This window comes from Tamandua tetradactyla, chromosome 12, assembly GCF_023851605.1.
Source record: "Tamandua tetradactyla isolate mTamTet1 chromosome 12, mTamTet1.pri, whole genome shotgun sequence".
Taxonomy (NCBI): domain Eukaryota; kingdom Metazoa; phylum Chordata; class Mammalia; order Pilosa; family Myrmecophagidae; genus Tamandua; species Tamandua tetradactyla.
Window position 1 is genome coordinate 70,150,600 of NC_135338.1, and position 26,604 is coordinate 70,177,203.

General features: G+C 45.7%; 1 protein-coding gene across 6 annotated transcripts in view; it reads left to right on the forward strand.

The window, feature by feature from the left end:
• The window catches only part of GRAMD2A (GRAM domain containing 2A), a 45,242-nt gene extending 24,945 nt beyond the window's left edge, over positions 1–20,297 (forward strand). Inside the window, exons 1-12 of one of the 6 annotated variants that reach the window (XM_077123882.1) lie at positions 6,139–6,608; positions 6,976–7,068; positions 7,925–7,982; positions 8,331–8,406; positions 9,010–9,113; positions 9,781–9,879; positions 10,176–10,247; positions 10,794–10,856; positions 12,190–12,334; positions 12,550–12,649; positions 13,212–13,316; positions 13,587–20,295. In XM_077123882.1, the coding sequence (XP_076979997.1) occupies positions 6,301–6,608; positions 6,976–7,068; positions 7,925–7,982; positions 8,331–8,406; positions 9,010–9,113; positions 9,781–9,879; positions 10,176–10,247; positions 10,794–10,856; positions 12,190–12,334; positions 12,550–12,649; positions 13,212–13,316; positions 13,587–13,590 (1,227 nt within the window). In that variant the 5' untranslated portion in view covers positions 6,139–6,300 and the 3' untranslated portion in view covers positions 13,591–20,295. Of the gene's footprint in view, positions 1–6,134; positions 6,609–6,975; positions 7,069–7,116; positions 7,485–7,924; positions 7,983–8,330; positions 8,407–9,009; positions 9,114–9,780; positions 9,880–10,175; positions 10,248–10,793; positions 10,857–12,189; positions 12,335–12,549; positions 12,650–13,211; positions 13,321–13,586 lie in introns of those variants that run through there. The other 5 variants (XM_077123886.1, XM_077123885.1, XM_077123884.1 and 2 more) reach the window with 5 other exon arrangements.
• The last annotated feature ends 6,307 nt before the right edge of the window (positions 20,298–26,604 follow it).

Sequence of the window (26,604 nt, forward strand, 5' to 3'; positions counted from 1 at the left end):
AAGGATTCCAGTAAGCTAATCAAGACCCACCTGGAATGGGTGGAGTCACATCTCCATCTAATCAAAGGTTAATACCCACAACTGGGTGTGTCACATCTCCATGGAGATAATCTAATAAAAAGATTCCAACCTACATTTTTGAATCAGGATTAAAAGAAATGGCTGCTTCCACAAAATTGAATTGGGATTAAAACATGGCTTTTCTGAGGTACATCATAGATTCAAACCAGTACAACTCACCATACAGTCCACCCAAAGTATACAAACAATGGCTCACAATATCATCACATAGTTGTGTATTCATCACTGTGAGCATTTTTAGAATACTTGCATCACTCTAGAAAAAGAAATAAAAAGAAAAAAGAAAAGCCCTATACATCTCATGCCCCTTACCCCTCTTTCTCATGGACTACTAGTAATGCAATCTACCCAATTTTTTTCACCCCTTAGCAGCCCTCCATTATTTATTAATTTTTTGTCTTTATGCTTTTACTCATCTGTCCATACCCTGGATAAAGGGAGCATCAGCTACAACTTTTTCACAATCACATGATCACATTGTAAAAGTTATATAGTTGATATAATTGTCTTCAAGAATCAACTGGTTATGGACATTTGATCTTTGATAAGGCAGTCAAGCCAACTCACCTGGGACAGAACAGTCTCTTCAATAAATGGTACCTAGAGAACTGGACATCCATATGCAAAAGAATGAAAGAGGACCCATATCTCACACCCTATACAAAAGTTAACTCAAAATGGATCAAAGATCTAAACATTAGGTCTAAGACCATAAAACAGTTAGAGGAAAATGTAGGGAGATATCTTATGAAACTTACAATTGGAGGCGGTTTTATGGACCTTAAACCTAAAGCAAGAGCACTGAAGAAGGAAATAAATAAATGGGAACTCCTCAAAATTAAACACTTTTGTGCATCAAAGAACTTCATCAAGAAAGTTAAAAAGACAGCCTACACAATGGGAGACAATATTTGGAAATGACATATCAGATAAAGGTCTAGTATCCAGAATTTATAAAGAGATTGTTCAACTCAACAACAAAAAGACAGCCAACCCAATTACAAAATGGGAAAAAGACTTGAACAGACACCTATCAGAAGAGGAAATACAAATGGCCAAAAGGCACATGAAGAGATGCTCAATGTCCCTGGCCATTAGAGAAATGCAAATCAAAACCACAATGAGATATCATCTCACACCCACCAGAATGGCCATTATCAACAAAACAGAAAATGACAAGTGCTGGAGAGGATGCGGAGAAAGAGGCACACTTATCCACTGTTGGTAGGAATGTCAAATGGTGCAACCACTGTGGAAGGCAGTTTGGCAGTTCCTCAAAAAGCTGAATATAGAATTGCCATATGACCTAGCAATACCATTTCTGGGAATCTACTCAAAGGACTTAAGGGCAAAGACACAAACGGACATCTGCACACCAATGTTTATAGCAGCGTTATTTACAATTGCAAAAAGATGGAAACAGCCAAAATGTCCATCAACAGACAAGTGGCTAAACAAACTGTGGTATATACATACGATGGAATATTATGCAGCTTTAAGACAGGATAAACTTATGAAGCATGTAATAACATGGATGGACCTAGAGAACATTATGCTGAATGAGTCTAGCCAAAAACTAAAACACAAATACTGTATGGTCCCACTGATGTGAACCGACATTCGAGAATAAACTTGGAATATGTCATTGGTAACAGAATCCAGCAGGAGTTAGAAACAGGGTAAGATAATGGGTAATTGGAGCTGAAGGGATACAGACTGTGCAACAGGACTAGATACAAAAACTCAAAAATGGACAGCACAATAATACCTAATTGTAAAGTAATCATGTTAAAACACTGAATGAAGCTGCATCTGAGCTATAGGGTTTTTTTGTTTGTTTGTTTGTTTTTTACTATTATTATTACTTTTATTTTTTTCTCTATATTAACATTCTATATCTTTTTCTGTTGTGTTGCTAGTTCTTCTAAACCGATGCAAATGTACTAAGAAACGATGATCATGCATCTATGTGATGATGTTAAGAATTACTGAATGCATACGTAGAATGGTATGACTTCTAAATGTTGGGTTAATTTCTTTTTTTCCGTTAATTAATAAAAAAAAATAAAATAAAAAAAGCAAACAAAAACAAAAAAAAAGAATCAACTGGAATACAGTTCAACACTTTCAGATACTTCCCTCTACTCACTCCAAAACACCATAAACTAAAAAGGGATATCTATTTAATGCATAAGAATAACTTCCGGGATAACCTCTCCACTCTATTTGAAATCTCTCAGCCACTGAATCTTTATTTTGTCTAACTTCTTTCTTCCCTTTTTTGATCAAGAAGGCTTTCTCAGTTCCATGATGTTGGGTCCTGGGTCATCCTGGGAGTCCTGCCCCATGTTGCCAGGGAGATTTACACCCCTGGGAGTCATGTCCCACCATCCTGTGGTTTTTAGTGTTAAGATATTCCAAAGTCATTTGTTGTCAAGTGTCTCCAGTTATTTCTTCATGGAGATGCTGTGGGAAATGCATGTAGCCTTTTTGATTCTCATGGTTTAGTCTCTCCTTCAGCTTCCATTCTTTACCTCGCTTACTGTCTCCATGCAGTCAGCAATGTTCACTCGGCCAACATGCACTAGGCTCAGAGGATTCAGAGATGGACGTGGGAGGGTCCCTGACCTGCTGGATCCTCCGGTTCAGTTGGGGAGGTGAACAGTTACAGTACCAATGCAGTGCACTGAATGCTGAGATGGAGACCTATGATGAGGGTGTTGTGAGTGCCTGAAGCAGGGGCTACTTATGAGGAGGGGTGCCAGTTGTGGGGGACGGCTCCCTTCCCTGAGAAAGTCATGTTTGGGTTTAAGTAGGAGTACAGTTTAGAATCCATGCAAAGGTCCCAAGGCAAGATTAAAATCCTACCCAATTTATAAACCTCAGTTTCCTTTTTCTCTAGAACCCTTCTATGACTATTTCAATCCACAGGAATGTCTGTTCTCTGAGCTCCTGCAGCCTCAAGGACTCAAATCACAGTCTCTAGCACCTGCTTAAGGAGCGCCCTGCCTTGAAACCATGGGTTCCATGGTCCAATCACCTTCTCATTGGTGACCTGCTTCACCCCGTTGCTTATTTGGCTGGAGTATGTTCCTTAAAGCTGAGTCAATTCCCTTCTCTTCCCTGGTTGTCCAGTAGACTTGCTGGGTTGCAGAACTCAAGCTCTATAATGGTTCAATGGTTTGATTTGTACATGCCACTCTTTAGGGGCCAGTCCTATCAAAGGACTCAAAACATGTCAGAAACATAGATAGAATCTACTGGATAAAAATTAAACAGAAGCAAAAATATCTCACTCTCTCTAAGCCCAAATCTGCAAGTGAAATCAATGCCCTCCCCACTAAGTGGGACATGACATCCAGGCGTTACAGTCTCCCTGGCAGTGCGGGAGATGACTCCCAGGGATGAGTCCGGCCCTGGCACTGTGGGATCAACAATGCCATCCTAACCAAAAGGGAGAAAAGAAGCGTAACTAATAAGGTATCAGTGGCTGAAAGAATTCAAATAGAGTCGAGAGGCTACTCTGGAGGTTACTCTTATGCAAGCTTCAGTTACACATTGCTACCCTCATAACTTGCCAAACCCCAACCAAAACCATTCCAGGCAATCCTAAAGAACAGCTAGGGCATTATATAAGATTCTACAAAGGTTCCATGCACTAGGGTAACTTTCCAGAAATCTACTACCTCCAGAAGGGTCCCTGGACCAGATAAATCCTGAAGCTTAGAGGGGCCAAGCTCTCCAGAACTTCAGCTACTTCCATCTCCCTACCCCATATTATTGACAGCCCCTTCTAACATGAAAAAGTTAAAATGGCCATAGTCCAAATACCCCTAAAGAGTGGAATAGAAAGATCAAAGCTGATGGAGTTATACAGAGAAGGTACCATTTAACAAATGAGTATGATTGCTGAATCATTATATTGATATTTCTTTTAGTCTCCAGTATCTTAGAGCTGCTAGAAGTAAAAACCTAAAATTGTGGAATTGTAACCCATACCAAACTCTGAAATCTGTTCTACAACTAATTGTTGTGCTGTGCTTTGAAATTTACTGCTTTTTTGTATATATGTTATTTTTCACAAAAAAAGAAAAAAAAAGTTGATTGTGATGATAAAAAAAATATTTATTCCTTCTAGCCTCCTATGTTCTGGAGCAGCTAGAAGGAAAAATCTGAGATGATGATATGGTAGGTAGCCCCTGACAAACTCTGGGATCTGTCCTATAACTACTTGTTGAAGAGTGCTTTGAAAACTATTGTTTCTTTATTTCTTTGCTTTGTATATATGTTATATTATACAATAACAAAAGGTTAAAAAAATTAAAGAGAAGCAAAAATAAAAGGCAAATGACAAGCTGGGGAAAATATTTGCAAAAATGATAAATCAAGGGTTAATATTCTCAATGAAGAGTTTATGCAAATCAATAAGAAAAACATGAAGATTCTTACAGACAATTTACAAATGAAATTCCAATGTTTAAGATATATTTGGAAAAAAAGTTCAGCTGGTTATTAAACAGAAATATATATATTATTTTTTAGAAATATAATTTTTAAAAGTCTATATTTTCACTTATATAATTTGTAAAGGTGAGAAAAAATGTAACACCCAAAGAAGGGTCAGATGTGAGGAAAAAGGTACCTTCATATGGTGCTGATAGCCATCATTACTTGGTACAGCATAAAAATGCTTTAAATAGAAAGCATTTTGGAGATGGTCTAAAGAGCCAGAAAAGTGTTCATTCTTAACCATTAATTTCATTTCTGAGTATTTATCCCGGGAATGGATGGTGACATGGGTAATTTCTCATGAAGTCATATTAAGCAACAAAAGTAGGGTACAGAAATGATATACTATATAATCTCACTTACATAAATTATATATGTATGCACAAGTTTTTTCAGGTAGATTTTGGAGGTTTTTTCTTCTGGGTGATTTTGATCTTATATTTTTTCTATATTTCTCAAATTTTCTATGAGTATAGAACATCAAGGGGATCAGGGGCGCGGGGGCGGGTAGGGACCAACCTGTGACATGTGAAGTACTGGAACCAAATAACTCCAGAAATTAACCTCGGGAATCAAAGCCAAGTGGTCAGACTGGTCTGGCTAGAGCAGGCCCCCGGGCTGACCAGGGAAGAGAGAGTGGCCAGGAGGCAGGGCCTAGACAGGGCTAAATGCGGGGCTCAGGAACAGGTAACAAGGTCCCGCACGGTGGGTGGTCCCTCAGCAGATAAAGAGCTGGAACTTGGAGCTTTCAAATCCTAACTCTGTGCCTCAAATCCCAAATCTGAGGCGAGTCAAAATTCTCTTCTTCAAGAACAGTTACCGACAGCCTGAGATCTGCCAGGATACTCGGAGATGATTTAGTCTGAGCTCCTCCGACCACACCGCTGTCCTGGGCATCAGGGAGCTGGAACCCTATTCTTTGGAGCTTAGTGGAGAGAGAGGACCTCAGAGGTCTGCCTGGGAAGATGGGGTCTCGTCTCAGCCTCTGGAACACTTTTTTTTTTTCCATTAACATTTTTTTAAATTTATTAATTAAAAAAAATTAACAACAAACGAAAACATTAACATATCATTCCATTCTACATATATAATCAGTAATTCTTAATATCATCACATAGTTGCATATTCATCATTTCTTAGAACATTTGCATCGATTTAGAAAAAGAAATAAAAAGACAGCAGAAAAAGAAATAAAATAACAGAAAAAAAAAGATTATACATACCACACCCCTTACCCCTCACTTTTATTTATCACTAGCATTTCAAACCAAATTTATTTTAACATTTGTTCCCCCTATTATTTATTTTTATTCTATATGTTCTACTCCTTTGTTGACAAGGTAGATAACAGGAGCATCAGACACAAGGTTTTCACAATCACACAGTCACATTGTGAAAGCTATATCATTGTTCAATCATTATCAAGAAACATGGCTACTGGAACACAGCGCTACATTTTCAGGCAGTTCCCTCCAGCCTCTCCACCTTGAACAACAAGGTGATATCTACTTAATGCGTAAGAATAACCTCCAGGGTAACCTCTCGACTCTGTTTGGAATCTCTCAGCCATTGCCACTTTGTCTCCTTTCACTCTTCCCCCTTTTGGTCGAGAAGGTTCTCTCAATCCCTTGATGTTAATTCTCAGCTCATTCTAGGGTTTTTCTCAATCCCTTGATGCTGAGTCTCAGCTCATTCTAGGATCTCTGTCCCATGTTGCCAGGAAGGTTCTGGAACACTTTTGAAATGGTTTCGCTTTCAGGGCCCAGCTGTCCTGACTGTCTGGGGTGGGGCAGTCCCTCCCCTCCTGGCCCACACTTAACCTGTGGTCTGACAGGAGTCCGCCTCCCACGCCATCGGCCACATCAGCTCCTCAGCTTTGATAGGGCTTCCTGCACTCAGCCTTCTTTCCCAGAACTTTTGCTTTCAGCATTGAGCAAGTCTCAGAGTCCTGCCTCTCAAAGGTGTGGCCGAGGGTCTCCTTCTGCCTGGTCTTACAGCTGCCTGGTGCTCTGGGTGAGGTACAGATTTATTTTCCTTCCAGCTGAGGCATAAACTGAAATGAACTTCAGGCTTCCAGGAAAGATGCCATGTGAGGCCCCAGATTCCTGCCTAAACCGCTGCCTCCCAACTGTGCCGTCTTTTTCTTTTCTATATTTTTATTTCATTTTAAATAAATGTACAGAGCAGTTTCAGGTTTGTAAAAAAACTGCACAGAGAATATAGAGTTCTCATATACAGGACCTGCCTCCTAAGGACTGAGACTTCTGCAGCCTCACCTGAATAGCACGGCCAGTCTTGGGTGGGGCTGCCCTGGACACAGTGGGGCTGGTGGGGACAGGTTCCCCCAGAAAACCCCCTTCCTGGTGTGGACCTGTGTCTCCCTAGCAATCAACAGATGCATGGGAAGACGGCTTCTCTGAAGAGCTCCGTGTCCTGCACAGAGAAACAAGACAGGGTTCCAGAGACCCCGAACTACAGGTGAGCTCCTCTGCGCCCCAGTGAGATGCACATACCGATTGGGGGGTGGGAAGCCTTTAGGAGGTGACCTGTCAGAGAGGGGCCAGGAAGGCTGGCTCAGGGCCCTTCAGCAGTTAGGCTGGGCATAGAGGGTCCTGAGGCCCCTTCCTCCCACCCCTCAGGCCTGTCCCAGTGCACTGGGACCTAGCAGAGTCCAAGCTTCTCAGGTTACCAGCCTCCTCCCTGCCCACCTGTCCTCAGGCCAACTTGGCCAGGGCAAAGGTTTGCATTTCAGCACCACCCCCTTTCCCCCACCCCCCTGCCCTGGGAGCCTCTGTCAGGTCAGGTGAGTCTCTGCAGAGCTCCAGGCTACGGGGAGGAGGCTGCAAGGAGGGCAGTCCTGCTGGGATCATGGCTAATGGCCAGACCTGGGAGCCGTGAGTGTGACACCTCCGTCTCACCCCTCCCCATCCTGTCCCATCCCTGTGCCTCTTGCTCATTTAGTCTCAGGACTGCTCTACTGCTTACCTTTTGGCTAGAGAAATGGGGAAGAATCTTTGACATCCCGGGGTGGGCAGCTCCTCAGCATCTCTGGGTGAGGAGGAGCAGGCGGAGCATACCTCCCAGGGACCACTGCTCCCATTATCTGGGAAGCAGGGCTCTCAGCGACCCCTCCCTGCACCCAGGAGTACCCTTCCCCAGGGATGAGTTATAGGCTCCCTGCACTTGGCGTTTTGCTGTAGCCCCTAGAAAGGGGCTCCAGTCTTCAATCTTTACCCCAAGCTTCTGGCTTGAAGCCAAGGCAGAAATGGTGCTGAGGGTGCATGGGCAGGACTCAAGGGTTCTTTGTCCCTGGAATGGAATGTCTCCTTTGCAGTCTGCACTTGCCGGAAGGCTTCAAGGGTGAAGAAATTAAGAAGTCCAACCGAGAAGGGGTAAGTGCAGAGGCCGACTTCTCCCTGTCCCCTAAGGGAGGGGCCCTGGGCTGCCTGAACTCAGTGACTGTTGGCTTTTTGGCCACCAGGCCTGTCACCAAGAAGCCTGGAGACTCATGGTGATCTGAGTGGGTGTCCCATCCTGTGTGGGAGTGTATGTGTCCCTTCAGCACCCAGCGTCACCAAGGAGACAAAGCTGTGGCTGGAATTCCGCCCTCCACACCCACTGGCTGCTTCATGCTATGTCCCCAGAGGGCCCTCGTCATATTATTTCCTGGTGGTTGCAGAAGGGTCCTTTTGGTGGTCTGATCTCCCAGGTTTTCTCAGACCCCACCTGTGTGTTTACAGACACTACTGAGCAAATACAACCAGCAGTACCACAAGCTGTTTAAGAACATCCCCTTGGAGGAGGTGGTTCTCAAAGGTGAGCTGTCTTCCAGTGTGGCTGGGCAGGTCCCTGTAGAGCCCGGAGTCCAGGTTCCCTCTCCAGAACCTCCAAAGCATAATTTAGATATGCGAACTGGCTGCCTTTTTGGATGTGATTGGTTCTTTGTTCTTCAACAATTAGGGAGACTGAGTTGGTTTGGGATATAGAAGTTGGATTTATGAAGATTTTCTTGGGGAATTTCTGGGCCTCAGAATCTTATTTCTGTTCTGCTTTTTCTTTCCTGCTCAGCTCTCTTACCAAGCATGTGGGAGCATTTGCACAATCAAGGTCTTCTCCCTGGGGCAGGGCAGGGCAGGCTCTGCTTGAGGTAGTGAGAATCCAGGCTTGGGGAAGCAGGACAGGGAGCTGCCCAGAACTTTGGGACATGGCTAGAGAAAAAGGAAACATCTAGCTCATAGAAGCAATGAGGATGGGGGTGGGGGGCAGTCAGGATTGTCAGAAGGACTCTTAGGATTCTGGAGGAGTGGATTGTTTGGGGCCTGGGATTGGGAAAGTAGAGTCTGAGGAGGACAGTTTCCAGTTCCTGGGGCTTCCCAGGCTGACCTCACTCATGGCAACCTTCTCTCCTGTGATTTACAGTGTGCTCCTGTGCTTTGCAGAGGGATCTTCTTCTTCAGGGCCGGCTCTACATCTCTCACAACTGGCTCTGCTTCCATGCCAGCCTCTTTGGCAAGGATATCAAGGTAGTATTGAGTGTTAAAGGCAGCCATGGTCCAGTGAGGCCCCAGCCCCAACCCAAGAAAGAAACAGTCACTGCCCTGAGGCCATGCCTCAAATCATGCCTGTCCCTCTGCATGCTGGACCCAGGGTGAAGCTTCTCAGTGGCTAGATAAGTAGCTGTGAAGCATTTTACCTGGTGTCAAGGGAAATAGCCTTGCCTCTTCCAAAGCAGGGGGTTCAATCTAGACCCCACATCCAGCCCAAGTTGTCAGTTCAATTCACAGCCAGAGTACTCTGCCTGTGGGTGTCTCAGAAATGCCTTCAGAATCAGAGCAGGGTGTTGCATTTAGGGCAGCCATAAGTGTGGCCAAGAGGTAGCTCAGGGAACTCTATTCCTAGAGCATGGGATTCACCAGAGCAACCATCCTTGGGCTCCTAGATATCAGGGGCTATATTGAAGTAAAAGCACAAGTGGCATGTGCTGCCAATTGCGGGGTAGGGTGGTGGGAATAACCAAAAGGGGTGGCTAGATGAGGAGGAAGGTTCAGATATGACCCCACATCAGACTAGACTTCTCCATGGTGCCTATGCTTGCTTGGCTCATTGTCAGCAGTAGTGGGCCCCATGAAGGGAGTGGAGGAGCATGTCCTTGGGGCGGGTCCTGAGAGGAGCATGCCTCTCCCCCGTCAGGTGGTCATTCCTGTGGTATCTGTGCAAACAATCAAAAAACACAAGATGGCGTGGCTCCTTCCCAATGGACTGGCCATCACCACCAACACCAGCCAGAAGGTCAGTGAGTCTTTAGGTCAGCACTTCCTTGTCAGTGTCTCCATTCCAGCCCCAGGAGTCCAGCGGCCGACTCTAACACACTCCTGGACCTTTATTTCCCACCCTGTAGCTCTCTGGTGGATATTTCAGGCTCTAAAACAAGCTGGAAGAGAGGTTCCTAGACAGGGATCCCTTTGGCCTATCATGGTCTCATATCCCTGTGGGTCTGGTCCCCATCCATGAGGGGTGGAGGTGGTCCTGGCGTAGCAGGGGTCCCATCTCACCCTACCCCTTTCTGTTTTCTTTCCTTGTTCTAGTATGTCTTTGTGTCACTGCTCTCCCGGGACAGTGTATATGACATGCTGAGGAGGGTCTGCACCCATCTACAGGTATGTAACTCAGAGCAGGAGTAAGGCCAGGGAGACTGCCCAGGCCTGAGATCAGGTGTTGGGACGAGGTTGTCATGGGAGGTCGGCCCATTTCTCCAGCAGGGCCAGGGCAGGGAGAGGGAAATAAAAGGCTCGGGCCCAATGTAGCAGAGGCAGAACATGGCCTATGTGTCTAGGCTTATGAGCCTGTCTTTGAGGCCAGTGGGCCATATACATGCCCTCACTTATGCTTCCTCACTGTATAAGTAGATAGGAGCATATGGCTGCTTCCATATGCCTGCCAATCCCTCTGGCCTGTGGTGAGAAAAAGGAGGGGGAGGGGAAAGCAGCATGGGAGAGTAGGTTGCCTTGAATTTGCCCCTCTGCTCTAGCATTAATTAGCGCCCCCCCAACCCCCAACCCCCCGCAAACTCTGGGAACTAGGTGTCATCTTGACAAAGTGGCTTATTTGGAAGACAAGCTATTTTGGGAAGTGCTAATGCCTCCCTGTGCCTACCCTTGACTATTCCAGATGGACAAGTGATCCCTGTTTCCTTTCTTCCTCAGCCTTCCAGCAAGAAGAGTCTGAGCATAAGAGAATTTCCGGAGGCACCTGAGTGCGAGTCTGTGGTGAGAGCTGAGGCTGGGAACAAAGGCCTGTGGTCTGAGGTCCCCTGTGGTGCTGAGGCTTCAGAGCCCCCCAGGCAGGGGGCCAGACTCAAGGGTCAGCAGCCATGATGTGCATGGGGCCCCCTAGAGGTGCCCCACTCCATGCCATGCAGAGCCACTAGGTCCTAGACAGATTTGCTGACTTTCTGAGCAGAACAGATGTCCACTCCCAGGAACGCTGCCCAGATTGGATCTCACACCTATATGGGCATGGAGCCAGTGACCCACCTTCCTTCCTTGGGCCGAGTCGGGAGGGCCTTCAAGATGATAGACATGTCCCTGGGGAAGAATTCTAAAACCTATCACCATTAAATCCAGACAGACTAATTCTATATTTGTCAAGGAACCAGCAGTCTCCTTTGGCACCTGGGGCCCTGGGTAGACAGAGCTGAACTTTGAGAGCAGAGAGTGGGAGTGGAAATGACCTGAGGGTGTCTGAAACCTCCTTTAGTAACTATTAAGCGGCCAGCCAAGCACACAATATACACAATACCATGCCAAGGGTAGAAGGTGATGTCCCCATTTTGTTGATGGGGACACTAAATCTCCTCTGTCAAGGTTAGTGACTTGCTCAGGGTTAGAATTGGGATTAGATGGAGCCATGGCATACCCTACCTAATGCATGTTGTACAGTGCCTTCTTGGACTCGACTGACCTGACCATGTAACAGGGTTGCCTCACATCTAAGATCCTACTGTAGTTCCACCCTAGCAGTCTTTAAAGGCATTGTTTTCTGGGACCACTGTGTGGGAGGAGAGCTCAAGGGCAAGGTAGTGAGCTAGGTGTTGCAGGGGCAGGTCCCTCCCCAACCCACGCTTTCAGTAAGGCCTCCCTGGGCTCTGTCCAGGCTTCAGAGCAGGGTGAGGCATTAGCTAGTATCATTCTAATTAACATCAGCCACATTTCCACGTGGACCGTCAGTTTCTTATCTGTTTGGATCTTAACAAACTACATGTGAACTCATGTTTTTTAACGCTGCTCTTTTTGCCCAGGTGTCCAGGTGTGAAAGGCAGACAGGGCATGTGTGGGGCTGAAGGGAAGCAGGATGCTCCTTGGACAGAAAACTGTTTCCAGCTTCTAGCAGGAGGTTTGGGATGGGGATTGGGTAGGAGAGCAGATAGGAGAGGTGGGACTGCTATGGCAACGGTTCCCCCTCCTGGCTACCTGCGTCCACCCCTGGCTAGGCATCCATATTGGTAATCCTGGAAAGAGCTCTGATAAATCTTGTGTGGGGCCCCTTAGGGCAAGTGAGATCCCAAGGGCCAGAGTGAGACAGCTCCCACATTCTCTGCAGGAAGTCCTCATCCCTGAGATGAAGTGGAGAAAAGTGTGCCCTGCCTCCAGGTCCTTGTCTCTTCCAAACAATATCCCTTGTATCCCTCGGGCATCCATGGACTCCACAGACGGCTTTTTCCCCACCAGAAAGCCTCCAGGGTCTGGTGAGTTCAGGGAGCTTGTCCATGGAAATGCTTACAAAGATCAGGCTCTCCCAACTTCTATAAATAGGGCGCCTCACAGCCCCAGGGCTTCTGAGAGCTGTTTTTTTCTTTCTGCAAATCCAGCTGGGGAAGTCATGAGGGGAGGTGGGCATGCCCGAAGCTGGACAGGGGTCCTCCCTGCCCCAGGAGCATACTTAACTGCTCTTCCATTGCAGAGCACACTATCTGTGAGGAGAACAAGCTGGAGGAGGACCCTAAGAGCAACGAGGAGCTGAAGCTCTGGGATTACCGCCTCCTTAAGGTCTTCTTTGTGCTGTAGGTGACTGTATTGTGGGGAAGGGGGCAGACTCACCTGGGTTTCTAGGTGTTTGGAGGAAGGGCCTTGGTGTGCGGGGAGGTCGTTATCCGGAGTTAGGGGATGGTTCTGAGTCAACTGCAAGCTCCTCGGTTCCCCATGCCTCACCTCATCACTTTCCTCTGCTGGGTTTTGACTGTCAACTCAGCACCTGCTGGGAGTTGTGCCTGCCACCTGAGGGGGTGATCTTAGTGGCCTCCCAGAGGAGCTGCCGGAGCAAGGTGGCCATTCAGAGGGAAGGTGAGATGAGAGCTTTGAATGTCTGGTCAGAGCTCCCTCCAGGACTCAGCTGAAGTAATGAGGACTCCTGCTGGCCTGCAAGGACATCTCCAGGGGGATTCAAGACCCCCATGTGGCCTCTTGGAACAAAGATGCCCAGGTCTGAGCAGGGTTGCAGAACAATGGGTTCTTTAATTCCTACTATTGCAGGAGTAGCTTAGTCCCTGCTCCTATTCTGGCAAGTCTCTAGAAGTGCCTTTTTTTCTGGGAGACACACTGGACTCCTTCCCCGTCTTCCTCCAGGATCTGCTTCCTGGTCTTGTCCTCATCCTACCTGGCCTTCCGCATCTCCCGGCTGGAACAGCAGTTGTGCTCCCTGAACTGGGATGGCCCAGTCCCTGGACACAGGTGAGGCTCCTTCTCTTCCTAATGCCTCTGGGGTTCAGGATTTAAGATTAAAGCTAAAACCTAAGGTCAGGCTGCCTGTTACCCACAATGGACTTGGCCCTGTTCTGACCGAGCTGCTTGATGGCCCTGTGCATGGTTGGGCAGTGTGGACAGGGCACACAGATCCTCCCCTGTCCCACTCTTGTCGTAGAAATCTTCAGTGACTTTTCTGCCCATGTCTGTCTGCTTTCTGGACTCTTTCCGTGATCTTGGTATTTCTCCTATGTGCAGGTAGCAGCCAATTGGCCTTTCAGTTCCCACCCCTTCTCCAAGAAGAATGTTCTGGATGCCAAGACTCCACCAATGATTCCTTGGTTTAATGCTGCTGCTGTATTGGAACTCAGTATGAAGGAAAATACTCCAGATATTTCCTCCTATTCTCCCCAAGTCTTCTCCCTTCTCCAATGAGTGATCTGAGTACCTGTTTACCAAGTAACCGGCTTCTAAAATTTTGGATTTGAACAGAAAGTCAGATTTTGGAACCAGCTATGAGAATCTTCACACTAAGCTTCAGCAATCACTTAAATAGAAAAAATAAATTAACTTAAAAAACAGTTCTGGTATACAGGTAGAGCTCCAGGGCCACCCCAAGGGATAAAGGCCATGCTCTAATACCGGGAATGAGACTTCCTGACTTTCACATAGTTCACTGAGTGGGCTGAATGGAAGGAGGTAGAAAGTAGGAGGACTTACAGAAAGATTCTAACAAGAGCTGATTTCATGATCTGGGTTTCAGGCTGTGCTGACAGAGCCTCATGAGGAGGCTGGTTGAACCTGGGAGGATGCTGCCTGCAGCAGGGGATGATGGCAAGGGCAGGGAAGAAGAATGGGAGGTTCCAGAACTCTGTGTCCTTAGCTGCCACTTCCTGGTGAGAGAGGCAGAGCATATAGCCTTTGATCACTGTGGGTGACAGACCTGGTACTTGGTCTTCCCCTGGTGCACTCACATGTTTCCATGGCACCCCAGGCCCTGGAATTAGGGGATGGGAGGAGCAGGCAGAGTGGTGGCTTTGACTTGAGGTCAAAGCTTTTGTGCCCTGGATTTCAGGGATAGCCAACAGCAGCCTGTCGAGAAAGCTTGGCTTGGCTGGGCAGCCTGGCGTGATGGTGTTGAGCCACTATAGACAGAGCTCTCTTATGTTACCTGCAGTAAGAGTGTTGCAGGTCATGGAGGAGGGTCCTGCACTCCACAGACTTTCTTCTCCACAGACAAGGTGGAGGTGTCCCAGGGGGGCCTGGTACAGTGCGGGGTCCAGGCCAGCAAGGGTCTGTCTTATACCCTTGGCCAAGAAAGGTAGAGGATGAGAAGGGTGGACCTGGTAGTAGCTTTGACTTGGAGAGTTTTCCTTTTCTGTCAAGGCCTTCTCTGTTCTAAAAAGTGTTTCTGTGCCCCAGAACTCTGTCCAGCTCTCCCTGGGACACTATCTGCTAAGACAGTGCCTTTGTAGGTTCACAAGGGGCCTTAGTGAGGAGGCACAGAGGTAGCAGGCAAAGTCACTCTCACCAAAGTTGTGAGGGAGTGGTATCAGAACTAGCCACTGTTTACTCCCTTTTCAGATAGAGGAGTAGTTAATTAGGGAAGAAATGCAGGCAGAAATAATTTATTGTGGAATCATGATTGTCCTGTTTATGACAAACCCAAATTTGACAACTTTATGATGATCTGAGCTCAGACTGGGGGTCTCTTCATCCTCTCCTCATCCCAGGTTTTAGGATTAAGATTAGAGGCTGGCCTTGTGGGTTGCTTGCACCTAATTTGTATGTCTGAGTAAAACTGTTCCCATTTCCCATTATCCCCGAAGTGCCACATTGGATGGATACTCATCCTTTTTTTTGGAACCAGTCCTCTTCATTGCTCCTTTCCATTATATTTTCAGGGAAATGACCCTTCTTGCCCCAACACCTCCCCTCTCTGGTCCTTGCTGAAAGGCAGGGAGAACAAATCATTCCTCTGAGTCTTGCTAGATTGAGCCAGAGGCCATGAGAAGTGCCAAGTCATGGATGGCTGTGCCAAGATGCTGGTGAACTTGGCTTCTAGCCCCTCCCCAGGCTCAGAAAGGGTGAGAGGCTTGCTATAGGGAAGGAGGCTTTGAAGCACCTCTTGGGGCTTAGGGCTTTTAGTGGTGGGAGTGTTCCTGTCCTTTGGAGGGTCCTCTTGCAGCTCCTCCCTTTTGTCCCCCCAGCCTGGTCCTCTGGGGATCAGTGTTGCTTCTGTTGTGCTCATTTATAACTATATATATTTATATAGATCTGCTTGAATTGGCTGATGGTTTTCTAATTCCTTGGGAGTTTGGTTCATCCACCCTTGGATTGTTCTAGTATGGCATTAGCCTGTGAAAATATTTTTAAATAAAAAATTTGATTTCTCTAGTGTTCTATGGTTTGGGAAATTCATTTTTATCCTCTAACTACTCACTGAAGGTAATTTTACTGTCCTACTCAGTACCAAGGAGACTGATGGAGCTCAAGTCATAATCAGATTCCCAAGTACTGTTTACAAATCTGAAAGGACCTGAGCTGAGCTGAGTCATCTCAGGTGTATGAGAAAGGGTTGGGAATGCATCCCAGTTTCTCCTGGGTAACTCCAAAGCAGTGTCCCTGGTTCAAATAGTACTGTGCTTCTTATTTGGGAACTAAAATCCTGAACTCAGAGCCAGAAAGCTCCTGTGGCCTTCTCATTGGCTTAGAGTCTAGATAGGAGGGTTAAAATCCAATTTGGCTACACTACCTTTCTACTTTTGTCCTCTGATGTCCTCGTCTAGTAGTAATTCATTCATTCAGTAAATATTATGAGCCTAGACTACATGACGAGGTAATATGCTAGACACTGGGGACAGAACAGTCAACATGTCAGGCAGTGCCTGTGTCCCTGTGGAACTTCCATGTAAATGTAATCTCTGAGAAATCTTAAACAACCAGATAATTACAGACTGTGATTAAGTTCCATGAAGAAAAGAAATAGCAAAATGAACTAAGGAGGGAGTTGGCTCTAGGTGAGGTAGTCAAAAAAGGTCTCCAAAGTGACATTTAAACTGATGCTTGAAGATGAGGAGCCAGCCATAGGAGGAACTGGGGAAAGAGCATTCCAGGCAGAGGGTTCAGCCACTGCAAATGCCCAAAAGCAGGAAGGAGCTTGTGGATCTATGAGGAACAGAGAGGGTCTAAGTGACGCTAGCATACTAACCAAGTAGGAGCATGGCATGAAAAGAGATTGGAGAAGTAGGCAGGAGAAAGGAGTTTGGATTTTATACAATCCCTGGGTACTGTGGCTCAGATCTGAAAGTTTGGGGGTGACAGACTGGATAGGTGGTTGCTGGAACCAATAGTTCTCCTTTGCTATGCAGAGAAAATCAACAATTGGATGTAATAGGCAGGAAGATATGGCTGATAATTACAGACATCTTCTGAGGAATTAAGAGAAACCTATACAATAAAATTCTTTAAAATATATCCCCTTCTCACTATTTCCAGAGACTGGTTCATAGCAGAGTATCACAGAGAGGATACATAAACATATATTTATACTTTTAAAGGTGAAATGAGCTAACTTCATAAGGGAGAAACAACTGCCTTAAATTTGGGGAAAAAGAGGGAAATAGATATTATGCTGAAGCCTCAATTTTGTAACATGGGCCTTAGCCAGACTAGGAAGAGTCGTGGGAAGGGAAAGAGTTCTAGTTAAAAGGGCATCCAGGAATGAGAAGAGCGCAAGAGAACTTCACCCACCTGAGATGTCCTGGGAGTAAACAACTGCCCACCATGCCACTCCCAGGTGCCTGACCAGCCAGCCATGGCCCTCCTACCTGGCTGTCATGGCAATAGGGCACCTATTAAACTCGGTGAAGTCTTGAAGCCTGTGTTTCTCCTAGCTGGTGAGCCACAGTGATCCCCTGATCGGGAATCTGAGGGCAGAGAAACTTCTCAGGGAAGGATTTCTTGTTTGCCCCCAGACTGAGGCCAGATCCCTAGGTTCAAGTCAAGACTGGTCAGAAGGAAGCAAGTTTCATTTATCTCACTGAGGACAGGGACGCCAACAGGCCCACTAGGTGGCAGCAAAGGAACTGCAAGGAGACCTGGAGCTGAAAGGGTGAGGAACAAATGTCATTCTTTTTCTCAGAGAAAGGTCTTCACTGTCCGCTTGCTGAGTGAAAACAGGTCCAGGTTTCTTCCAAGTCCAGTGCACCCACATATCTAATGGAAGGAGGGAACCTCTGGCAGGGTCATGTGGCCATCCCCCCCCACCCCCCAACGAATAGCTCTACCCATTTGGTCCCTTCTCTTTTTACCCCTCCCCACTTCTTTCATAGCCTGGGGATAAAAGTCTGAGGTGATTCTGAAAGGAAAACATTTATCAGGGCTCCCCAGACCTTCTGAAGGTCAGGCCAGTAAATAGGCAGAATTGGCAGGTGTAAAGAAGGAGCCTGTGCATTTGTGTGTGTATGGGGCACAAGGGTGGAGGGCTCAGATTCTCTCCTAACCAGGGCACAGAAATCCCAGCCTTCCCGATGACCAACCTTCATTGTGAGTAGCATCTTCTCTCAGGGCATGCAGGAATCCCAGAAGTCTGACTCCTGCAAAGTGATTCAGAAGAGCAAGAACACTCCTCCTTCCCTAACCTTTGTTTAGAGAGCAGGGGTTGGATCCCAGAGCAGAGAGGTTTAAAATTTAAAAGTTATCCGTGCTTTATTCATTAAAGGTGAGAGGGAAAGAAACATTTCAGCCTCTGAAATGGTAATCCAGAGAAACCCAAGTTCATCCCTCTGTATGCCTGACCTCCACAGATCCAAGGAGCACCTGGTGCCCAGCAGGGCCCTGCTTGCTGGGCTGCTTTCGTGTTGGCAGGGCTCCTTGCCTTCCTGGAATGTGTGCCTTCTTGTTTGCCACTCAGTGCTTGGCCCAAAGCCAAACCTAGGCTGCTCGGAATACCAGGCCCCCCACTCACTTCTTTCACAGAATTTGAGGCGAGGCTCTCTTCTGCTTGGGGGAAGGCCAGGTCCTTGCTGCAGCCTCATTCCACTGGTGCAGACTTCTTTAGGGACATCAGGCCCTCTCGTAGCAGAAAGCGGACGCATTTAGGGAGGCAGCAGCTAGGGCCCCCAGCAGAGCAGAAAGTATTACATATTGATATTTTATCCTCTTGGTAGCCTTCTAAATTGTGTCAGAATGGGCAAAATGTTACTCACCAATTACTCATTAACTTGTTATATGCAGAAAGACTGGCTTAGGTACCATTTTGGGAAAATATGACACCCACTGCTCCTGGATTCAGTCTAGCGTTAAGGCATGTTAATTGGTGTAGGATTTCTGATGGAAAGTTTTCTTTGCTGTTATCGCCATACCAGGCTTAGTCTCCATGACATGCTCTCTCTAGTACATAATTAGATGTCAAGGATTTATTAAGCACCTATGGGCTCCTGAATGTATGCTTCTATAAATATTTTATCATTTTCTGAGCACTTATTGTGTACCAGGCTCAATACAAGGTGATTTTTATATTTATCTCATTTGACTCTCAATACAAGAGATTCTCAATACAATAATACAGTTTCCAAACTTTACATAATGGAAACTGAAATGGATAGATGAGAAATACAATATAAACCCCTCAAATAGTTTACTGAGGAGGCAAGAGAGAGGGAATAGTTATGTAACAGAGGAAGACATGTGAATCCACGGTAAATGCAAAAGGAGTACTAACGTCTAAGTTGTAGGGGGGCATGCAACATGAATATGTTCAAAGAATAAGTAATATTTGATCAGAGGAGAGATATAGGAGGATCCTCCCAAAGCGTGTGTTTTGAGGGTAACATCAGTAGGAGGACGGTAGGGTTGAAAGCATGGGAGGAACAGCACTCCTCTTGGGGAAGGGATGTGCAAGTGGACCAGATTCCTCAGGATCTAAATGCCAACAGGAAAGGGAGAGACGTGATCTTTCAGGCAGTGGGAGCTACTGGAGCTATTAGATTTTAGGCGTGGTGGTTTAGGAATATTGGTTTGGCAATGGAGTACAAGGTGGATTTAAAGGCTGGCAGAATAGTCTAGGTTGGGGTTTCTCAACCTCAGTACCACTGACATTTTAGACTAGTCTTTTTTTTTTTTTGTAGGGGGTGGTCCTGTGTACTAGAGGATGCTTAGCTGTATCCTGGCCCCTACCCACTAGATGCCAGTAGCTCTCCCCAGCCCCCAGTTGTGACGAATCAAATTTGTCTCCAGACATTGACAAATTTCTCTTTGGAAGCAAAATTGCTTCTGGTTGAGAATCACTGATCTATATGGAAGGAGATTAGGGCCTGGATCTCAGAATATTGGCAGGAATTTTCATAGCCAACTGCATCAGCCTATTGACTCTGATAATAGCTGACAAAAAGAAAAATGGTTTCCTTGCCACAGGAAATTCATCATCAATGCCAAAGGACTTAATGGCATAGAGAAAAGAGACTTCAGAAGTAGATTATTTTGCAAATTAGAAACCTCTACAGGATACCTCAAACTACAGATAATGTACTTTAGACTCATTAGCAAAAAAGTGGCTGATAGCAGGATTTCTCTCCCTATTCCACCCCCAAGTCCCATTTTACTTAATGGCCACACTGACTAAGGTATGTCTGATCTGTCTGCAGAATTTGGGTTCCATCATTCAGAGCAGCTATTCATCTATAATTTCACTAGGTTTGCATTTACCCTTCTAAAAGTTTGATTTTGGAAACTGGTAGAGTGGCTGCATAAAACTTGGACTGCCAAAGGAGATCTGATTTACTAAGCTGTACCTTAATCTAAAGGAGTGGTCAGCTAGCTGGCCCGTTAGCTGGCTGCATTTTTTATATTTTTAATTTTTTATTAGAGAAATGGTAGGTTTCCAGAAAAATCATGCAGAAAATACAGGGCTCCCAAATATCTCTGCTCACATACACAGTCTTCCCTATTAGTACTTTGCATTAATGTGGTAGCTTTGTTACAATTGATGAAACAATATTATTATACTATTAACTATAGTCCATAATTTACATTAGGGTTCAGTTTTCATGGTACGGTCCTATGCTTAAAAAATTTTTTTATTCTAGGAACATACATACACATAATATTTTCCCTTTTTAACTACATTCAAATATATAATTCATTGGTGTTAACTACATTCACAATGTTGTACCACCATCACCACCAGCCATTCCCAAAACTATTCTATCACTCCAAACAGAAACTATGTCAATTAAGCATTGTATTAGTTAGGGTTCTCTAGATAAACAGAATCAACAGGGAACACTTGCAAATATAAAATTTATAGAAGTGTCTCACATGACCGCAGGAATGCAGAGTCCAAATCCACAGGGCAGGCTGTGAAGCCGACAACTCCGATGGAGGGTCTGGATGAACTCTGCAGGAGAGGCTCACCAGCCGAAGCAGGAATGGGGCCTGTCTCCTCTGAGTCCTCCTTAAAAGGCTTCCCATGACTAGATTTAGCATCACTAATTGTAGAAGACACTCCCCTCTGGCTAATTACAAATGGAATCAGCTGTGGATGCAGCTGATGTGATCATGACCTAATCCTATGAAATGTCCTCATTGCAACAGACAGGCCAGCACTTGCCCAATCAGATAAACAGCTACCACAACTTGGCCGAGTTGACACATGTCCCTAACCATGACAGTCCACCCCTTGTCAACTTGGCACCTATATATATATCACCTTAAACTATACTTAATTTCCAAATGAAAACAAATAAGCACACTTTTTTTCTTTTACCTGACAATACTCAACTCTCCTGCATATAACTGGAAACACAATAAATCTCTCCAGAATAGGGTGCAAATCCTTAGGCAACATTCATTCTTAAACTTGATATCTTACAACTTAAACAGTATAACATGAAAAAAACAGCATTACAGTCCTCGTTTCTGTAACTGATCATGTGGTCGAAGTTCATATTTATCACTACCTTCTTCCACTACCCATTCCATGTTCCCTTTACCCTCAGCAAGCACTTCAGCTGGCCGTGGTTCTTTGCCTGGTGGGGTGACCCAAACCTTCATTCCTGAAGTTTCAGAGCCATTAGTAGTCCTGCCTGGATTGTGTTGCAGTTTTCCATTGATTTTAATCACAGGGCATGGTAGTACTAATAGATGCCCTAGGGGATATCCTATATTCCAAGAAAACTCTTCTTTACCTCCATTATGTAGTTGCAGTCCTACTTCTTTCTGATAGTCAGGGTCAATTACCCCAGACAATAATGTAATCCCCTTCTTGGCTTGTTAATCCAGAGGCATAAGTAGCCCAAAGTGACCAGGTGGCAATCTTAACTTCCAGTTCAGTGGTATCATTGTTTCTCCTGGAGGAAGCACACCCCGTTTTGGAACTAAAACCTGTAGACCAGCAGAACTCAGGGTAGCAGGGACAGGAAGCAAAAATTTTCCTAGTGGATCACTAGGGGTAATAGTGAGTGGTACCACACCCATTTCCACCCCTTGGTTCCTGGACCCATGGATCCTGGCTATGGGAGAAACAGCACCATACAGCGGACGCTGATTCAGAGCATACACAGCTTCCTGGAGAACATTACCCCAGCCTTTCAAGTTTTTGCCACCTAATTGGCACCGTAATTGAGTTTTCAAAAGGCCATTCCACCGTTCTATCAATCCAGCTGCTTCTGGATGATGGGGAACATGGTAAGACCAGAGAATTCCATGAGCATGTGCCCATTCCCGCACTTCATTTGCTGTGAAGTGTGTTCCTTGATCCGAAGCAATGCTATGTGGAATACCACGACGATGGATAACGCATTCTGTAAGCCCATGGATGGTAGTTTTGGCAGAAGCACTGTGTGCAGGGAAAGCAAACCCATATCCAGAGTATGTGTCTATTCCAGTTAGAACAAATCGCTGCCCCTTCCATGAAGGGAGTGGTCCAATGTAATCAACCTGCCACCATGTAGCTGGTTGGTCACCTTGGGGAATGGTGCCATATCGGGGGCTGAGTGTTGGTCTCTGCTGCTGGCAGATTGAGCACTCAGCAGTGGCTGTAGCCAGGTCAGCCTTGGTGAGTGGAAGTCCATGTTGCTGAGTCCATGCATAACCTCCATCCCTACCATATGACCACTTTGTTCATGAGCCCATTGAGCAACGACAGGAGTTGCTGGGGAAAGAGGCTGACTGGTATCCACAGAATGGGTCATCTTATCCACTTGATTATTAAAATCTTCCTCTGCTGAAGTCACCCTCTGGTGTGCATTCACATGGGACACAAATATCTTCATGTTTTTAGCCCACTCAGAAAGGTCTATTCACATACTTCTTCCCCAGACCTCTTTGTCACCAATTTTCCAATTATGGTCTTTCCAAGTCCCTGACCATCCAGCCAAACCATTAGCAACAGCCCATGAGTCAGTATACAAACGCACCTCTGGCCAGTTTTTCTTCCAAGCAAAATGAACAACCAGGTACACCGCTCGAAGTTCTGCCCATTGAGAGGATTTCCCCTCACCACTGTCCTTCAAGCACACCCCAGAAAGGGGTTGTAGTGCTGTAGCTGTCCACTTTTGGGTGGTACCTGCATATTGTGCTGAACCATCTGTAAACCAGGCCTGAGTTTTCTCTTCCTCAGTCAATTCACTGTAAGGAACTCCCCAAGAGGCCATAGCTCTGGTCTGAGAAAGAGAAGGTAATGTGGCAGCAGGAATGGAAACCATGGGCATTTGTGCCACTTCTTCATGTAATTTATTTGTGCCTTCAGGACCTGCTCTGGCTCTATCTCGTATATACCATTTCCATTTTACAATAGAGTGCTGCTGTGCATGCCCAACTTTATGGCTTGGTGGGTCAGACAACACCCAACTCATGATAGGCAACTCAGGTCTCATGGTAACTTGGTGGCCCATGGTTAAGCGTTCAGTCTCTACTAAGGCCCAGTAGCAGGCCAAAAGCTGTTTCTCAAAAGGAGAGTAGTTGTCTGCAGCAGATGGTAAGGCTTTGCTCCAAAATCCTAAGGGTCTGCATTGTGATTCTCCTATAGGGGCCTGCCAAAGGCTCCATACAGCATCTCTATTTGCCACTGACACTTCCAGCATGATTGGATCTGCTGGATCATAGGGCCCAAGTGGCAGAGCAGCTTGTACAGTAGTCTGGACCTGTCACAGAGCCTCCTGTTATTCAGGTCCCCACTCAAAATTAGCAGCTTTTCTGGTCACTCGACAAATGGGCCGGAGTAGCACATCCAAATGAGGAATATGTTGTTGTCAAAATCCCAAAAAACCAACTAGGTGTTGTGCCTCTTTTTTGGTTGTGGGAGGGGACAGATGCAGCAATTTATCCTTCACCTTAGAAGGGATATCTCGACATGCCCCACACCACTGGACACCTAGAAATTTTACTGAGGTGGAAGGCCCCTGTATTTTTGTTGGATTTATCTCCCATCCTCTGACACGCAAATGCCTTACCAGTAAATCTAGAGTAGTTGCTATCAATCAACATGATATCATCAATATAATGGACCAGTGTGATGTCTTGTGGGAGGCAGAAATGATCAAGGTCTCTGCAAACAAGATTATGACATAGGGCTGGAGAGTTGATATACCCCTGAGGTAGGACAGTGAAAGTATATGGCTGACCTTGCCAGCTGAAAGCAAACTGTTTCTGGTGGTCCTTACTAATAGCTATTGAGAAAAAAGCATTTGCCAGATCAATAGCTGCATATCAGGTACCAGGAGATGCATTGATTTGCTCAAGCAATGATACTACATCTGGAACAGCAGCTGCAATTGGAGTTACCACCTGGTTGAGCTTACGATAATCCACTGTCATTCTCCAAGACCCATCTGTTTTCTGCACAGGCCAAATAGGAGAGTTGAACAGGGATGTGGTGGGAATCACCACCCCTGCATCTTTCAAGTCCTTAAGAGTGGCAGTAATCTCTGCAATCCCTCCAAGAATACAGTATTGCTTCTGATTTACTATTTTGCTCAGTAGGGGCAGTTCTAGTGGCTTCCGCTTGGTCTTTCCCACCATAATAGCCCTCACTGCACGAGTTAGAGAACCAGCGTGGGGATTCTGCCAGTTGCTCAGTATGTCTATGCCAATTATACATTCCGGAACTGGGGAAATAACTACAGGATGGGTCCGGGGGGCCACTGGATCCACTGTGAGACAAACCTGAGCTAAAACTCCATTGATCACCTGGCCTCCATAAGCCCCCACTCTGACTGGTGGTCCAGAGTGACGTGTTGGGTCCCCTGGAATTAATGTCACTTCTGAACCAGTGTCTAATAATCCCCGAAATATCTGATCATTTCCTTTTCCCCAATGCACAGTTACCCTGGTAAAAGGCCGTCGGTCTCCTTGGGGAAGACTTAGAGGAAGGTTAACAGTATAAATTTGTGGCAGTGTAACAGGGTTCTCCCCCAAAGAGACCTGGCCTCCCCTTCATTCAAGGAGCTCTGGGTCTGTAAACTGTTTCAAGTCTGGAAACTGATTAAGGGACTGTGACTCTGTGTTTTTGTAATTCAGGTTAGACTTCTATTCACTTGACCTAGAACTCTTTTGTTTATACAGCTCCAACAAGAATTTAGTAGACTCCCCTTCTATTGTATTTCTAGGTACCCCATGATTTACTAGCCAATGCCACAAATCTCTGCGTGTCATATAATTTGATGCCTCCTTTGAGTTTGCTGTCTATTATAATAGCCACATCTACCCTGTCTTTGGTGATTAAGTGCTGCTACCTGGCTTCTGCCAGGTAGCAGCACTTAATTATGGAGTTACCATTCCATAATTTCTGCCAACTCGGGATCCTGTCATCGCCGTTGTGTTTAAGGATTCCAGCTCAGTGACAGCAGTTCCCACAGTAATATCTGACCTACAGAGAAGTGCAACCACAGAGCTCTTTAGGGATGATGGTGCTAGTCTCACAAATTTATTTCTCACTGTTCTGGTAAAAGGTGCATCCTCTGGACATTCCTGGGGTGTAAGAGCAGGCTTTGCATAATAAATCCACTCTAACATTCCAATCTCTCTAAGCCTCTGGATCCCCTCATCTACATTATACCAGGGCAGTTCTGGCATTTCAACCTCAGGTAATGTTGTCCACCTTTTGATTCATGTTTCAACCAACCACCCAAACAAGCTGTTAACACCTTTTCTAACCCCTCGAGCTATAACATTGAATGCAGAATCTCTGCTTAGTGGGCCCATATCAATAAATTCAGCCTGATCCAGCCTTATATTCCTCCCACCATTATCCCACACTCTTAAAATCCATTGCCACACATATTCCCCTGATTTCTGTCTATATAAATTGGAAAACTCACACAGTTCTTTTGGAGTATAACTTACCTCCTCATACTTTGTACCTCACCTTTAGGGGCCTGTTGGGACTTTAGTCTAGTTATAGGTCTGGAAGAAATGAGGGGTGGTGGGGGTGGGTCATGAAAAGAATTAGAAATATCTTTCAAGCCATTTGCTTCAGGGCCTTCATTTGCAGTTTCATCTGGTAAAACAGGATTAATCACTCTAGGGCTAATCCCTTCAGGAGGAGGCTGGGTGGCCAATTCCTCAAGGCAGGCTGGAGGTGGGGCGGCTATGTCCTCAGGGCAGACTATTACAGGGTTATCTAGAGAAGACTCAGCATGGCCTAGGGTTTCAACCTCGCCCCCAACATCATTATCAATCCATATGTCACCATCCCATTTTTTCAGGGTCCCACTCCCTTCCAATCAATGCCCTCACTTTAACGGCAGACACCATGCAAGACTGAGAGTTCAGTTTACGTTGTGAAGTTGCTACTCTAACAATGAGATTCTGAGTCTGATTTTCAGAGATCTCAAGTCTACGGCTACAGGAAATAAGATTTTCCTTCAGGATACTCATAGAAACTTCTACATCTTTCACACGGCACTTAAGCTTCTCATTTGAAGCCTTAAGCCCATCCCTTTCACCCCTTAATGTAGCCAGTGTATCTAACAACAACCAACCAACATCTCTATAACTCCTATTTCTACAAAACTCTGTAAAGGTGTCAAAAACATTATCTCCCAGAGTCTGGCTTCGTACAAGCGAAGCATTAGGAGAATCGAATGATGATATTTTGACTATCTCCTTTGCCAACTCACTCCATGGATTGGGAATGTCATTCTGATTATGGGAATCAGAGTCCTTAGTGTCTCTGAGTCCAGTCAGAGTAGAAAACCATTCATAAAAACCCATTTTTAAGATTCTGTTTCTTAAGAACCACTCCCGGTAGCAAGATGTATGTTAGGGTTCTCTA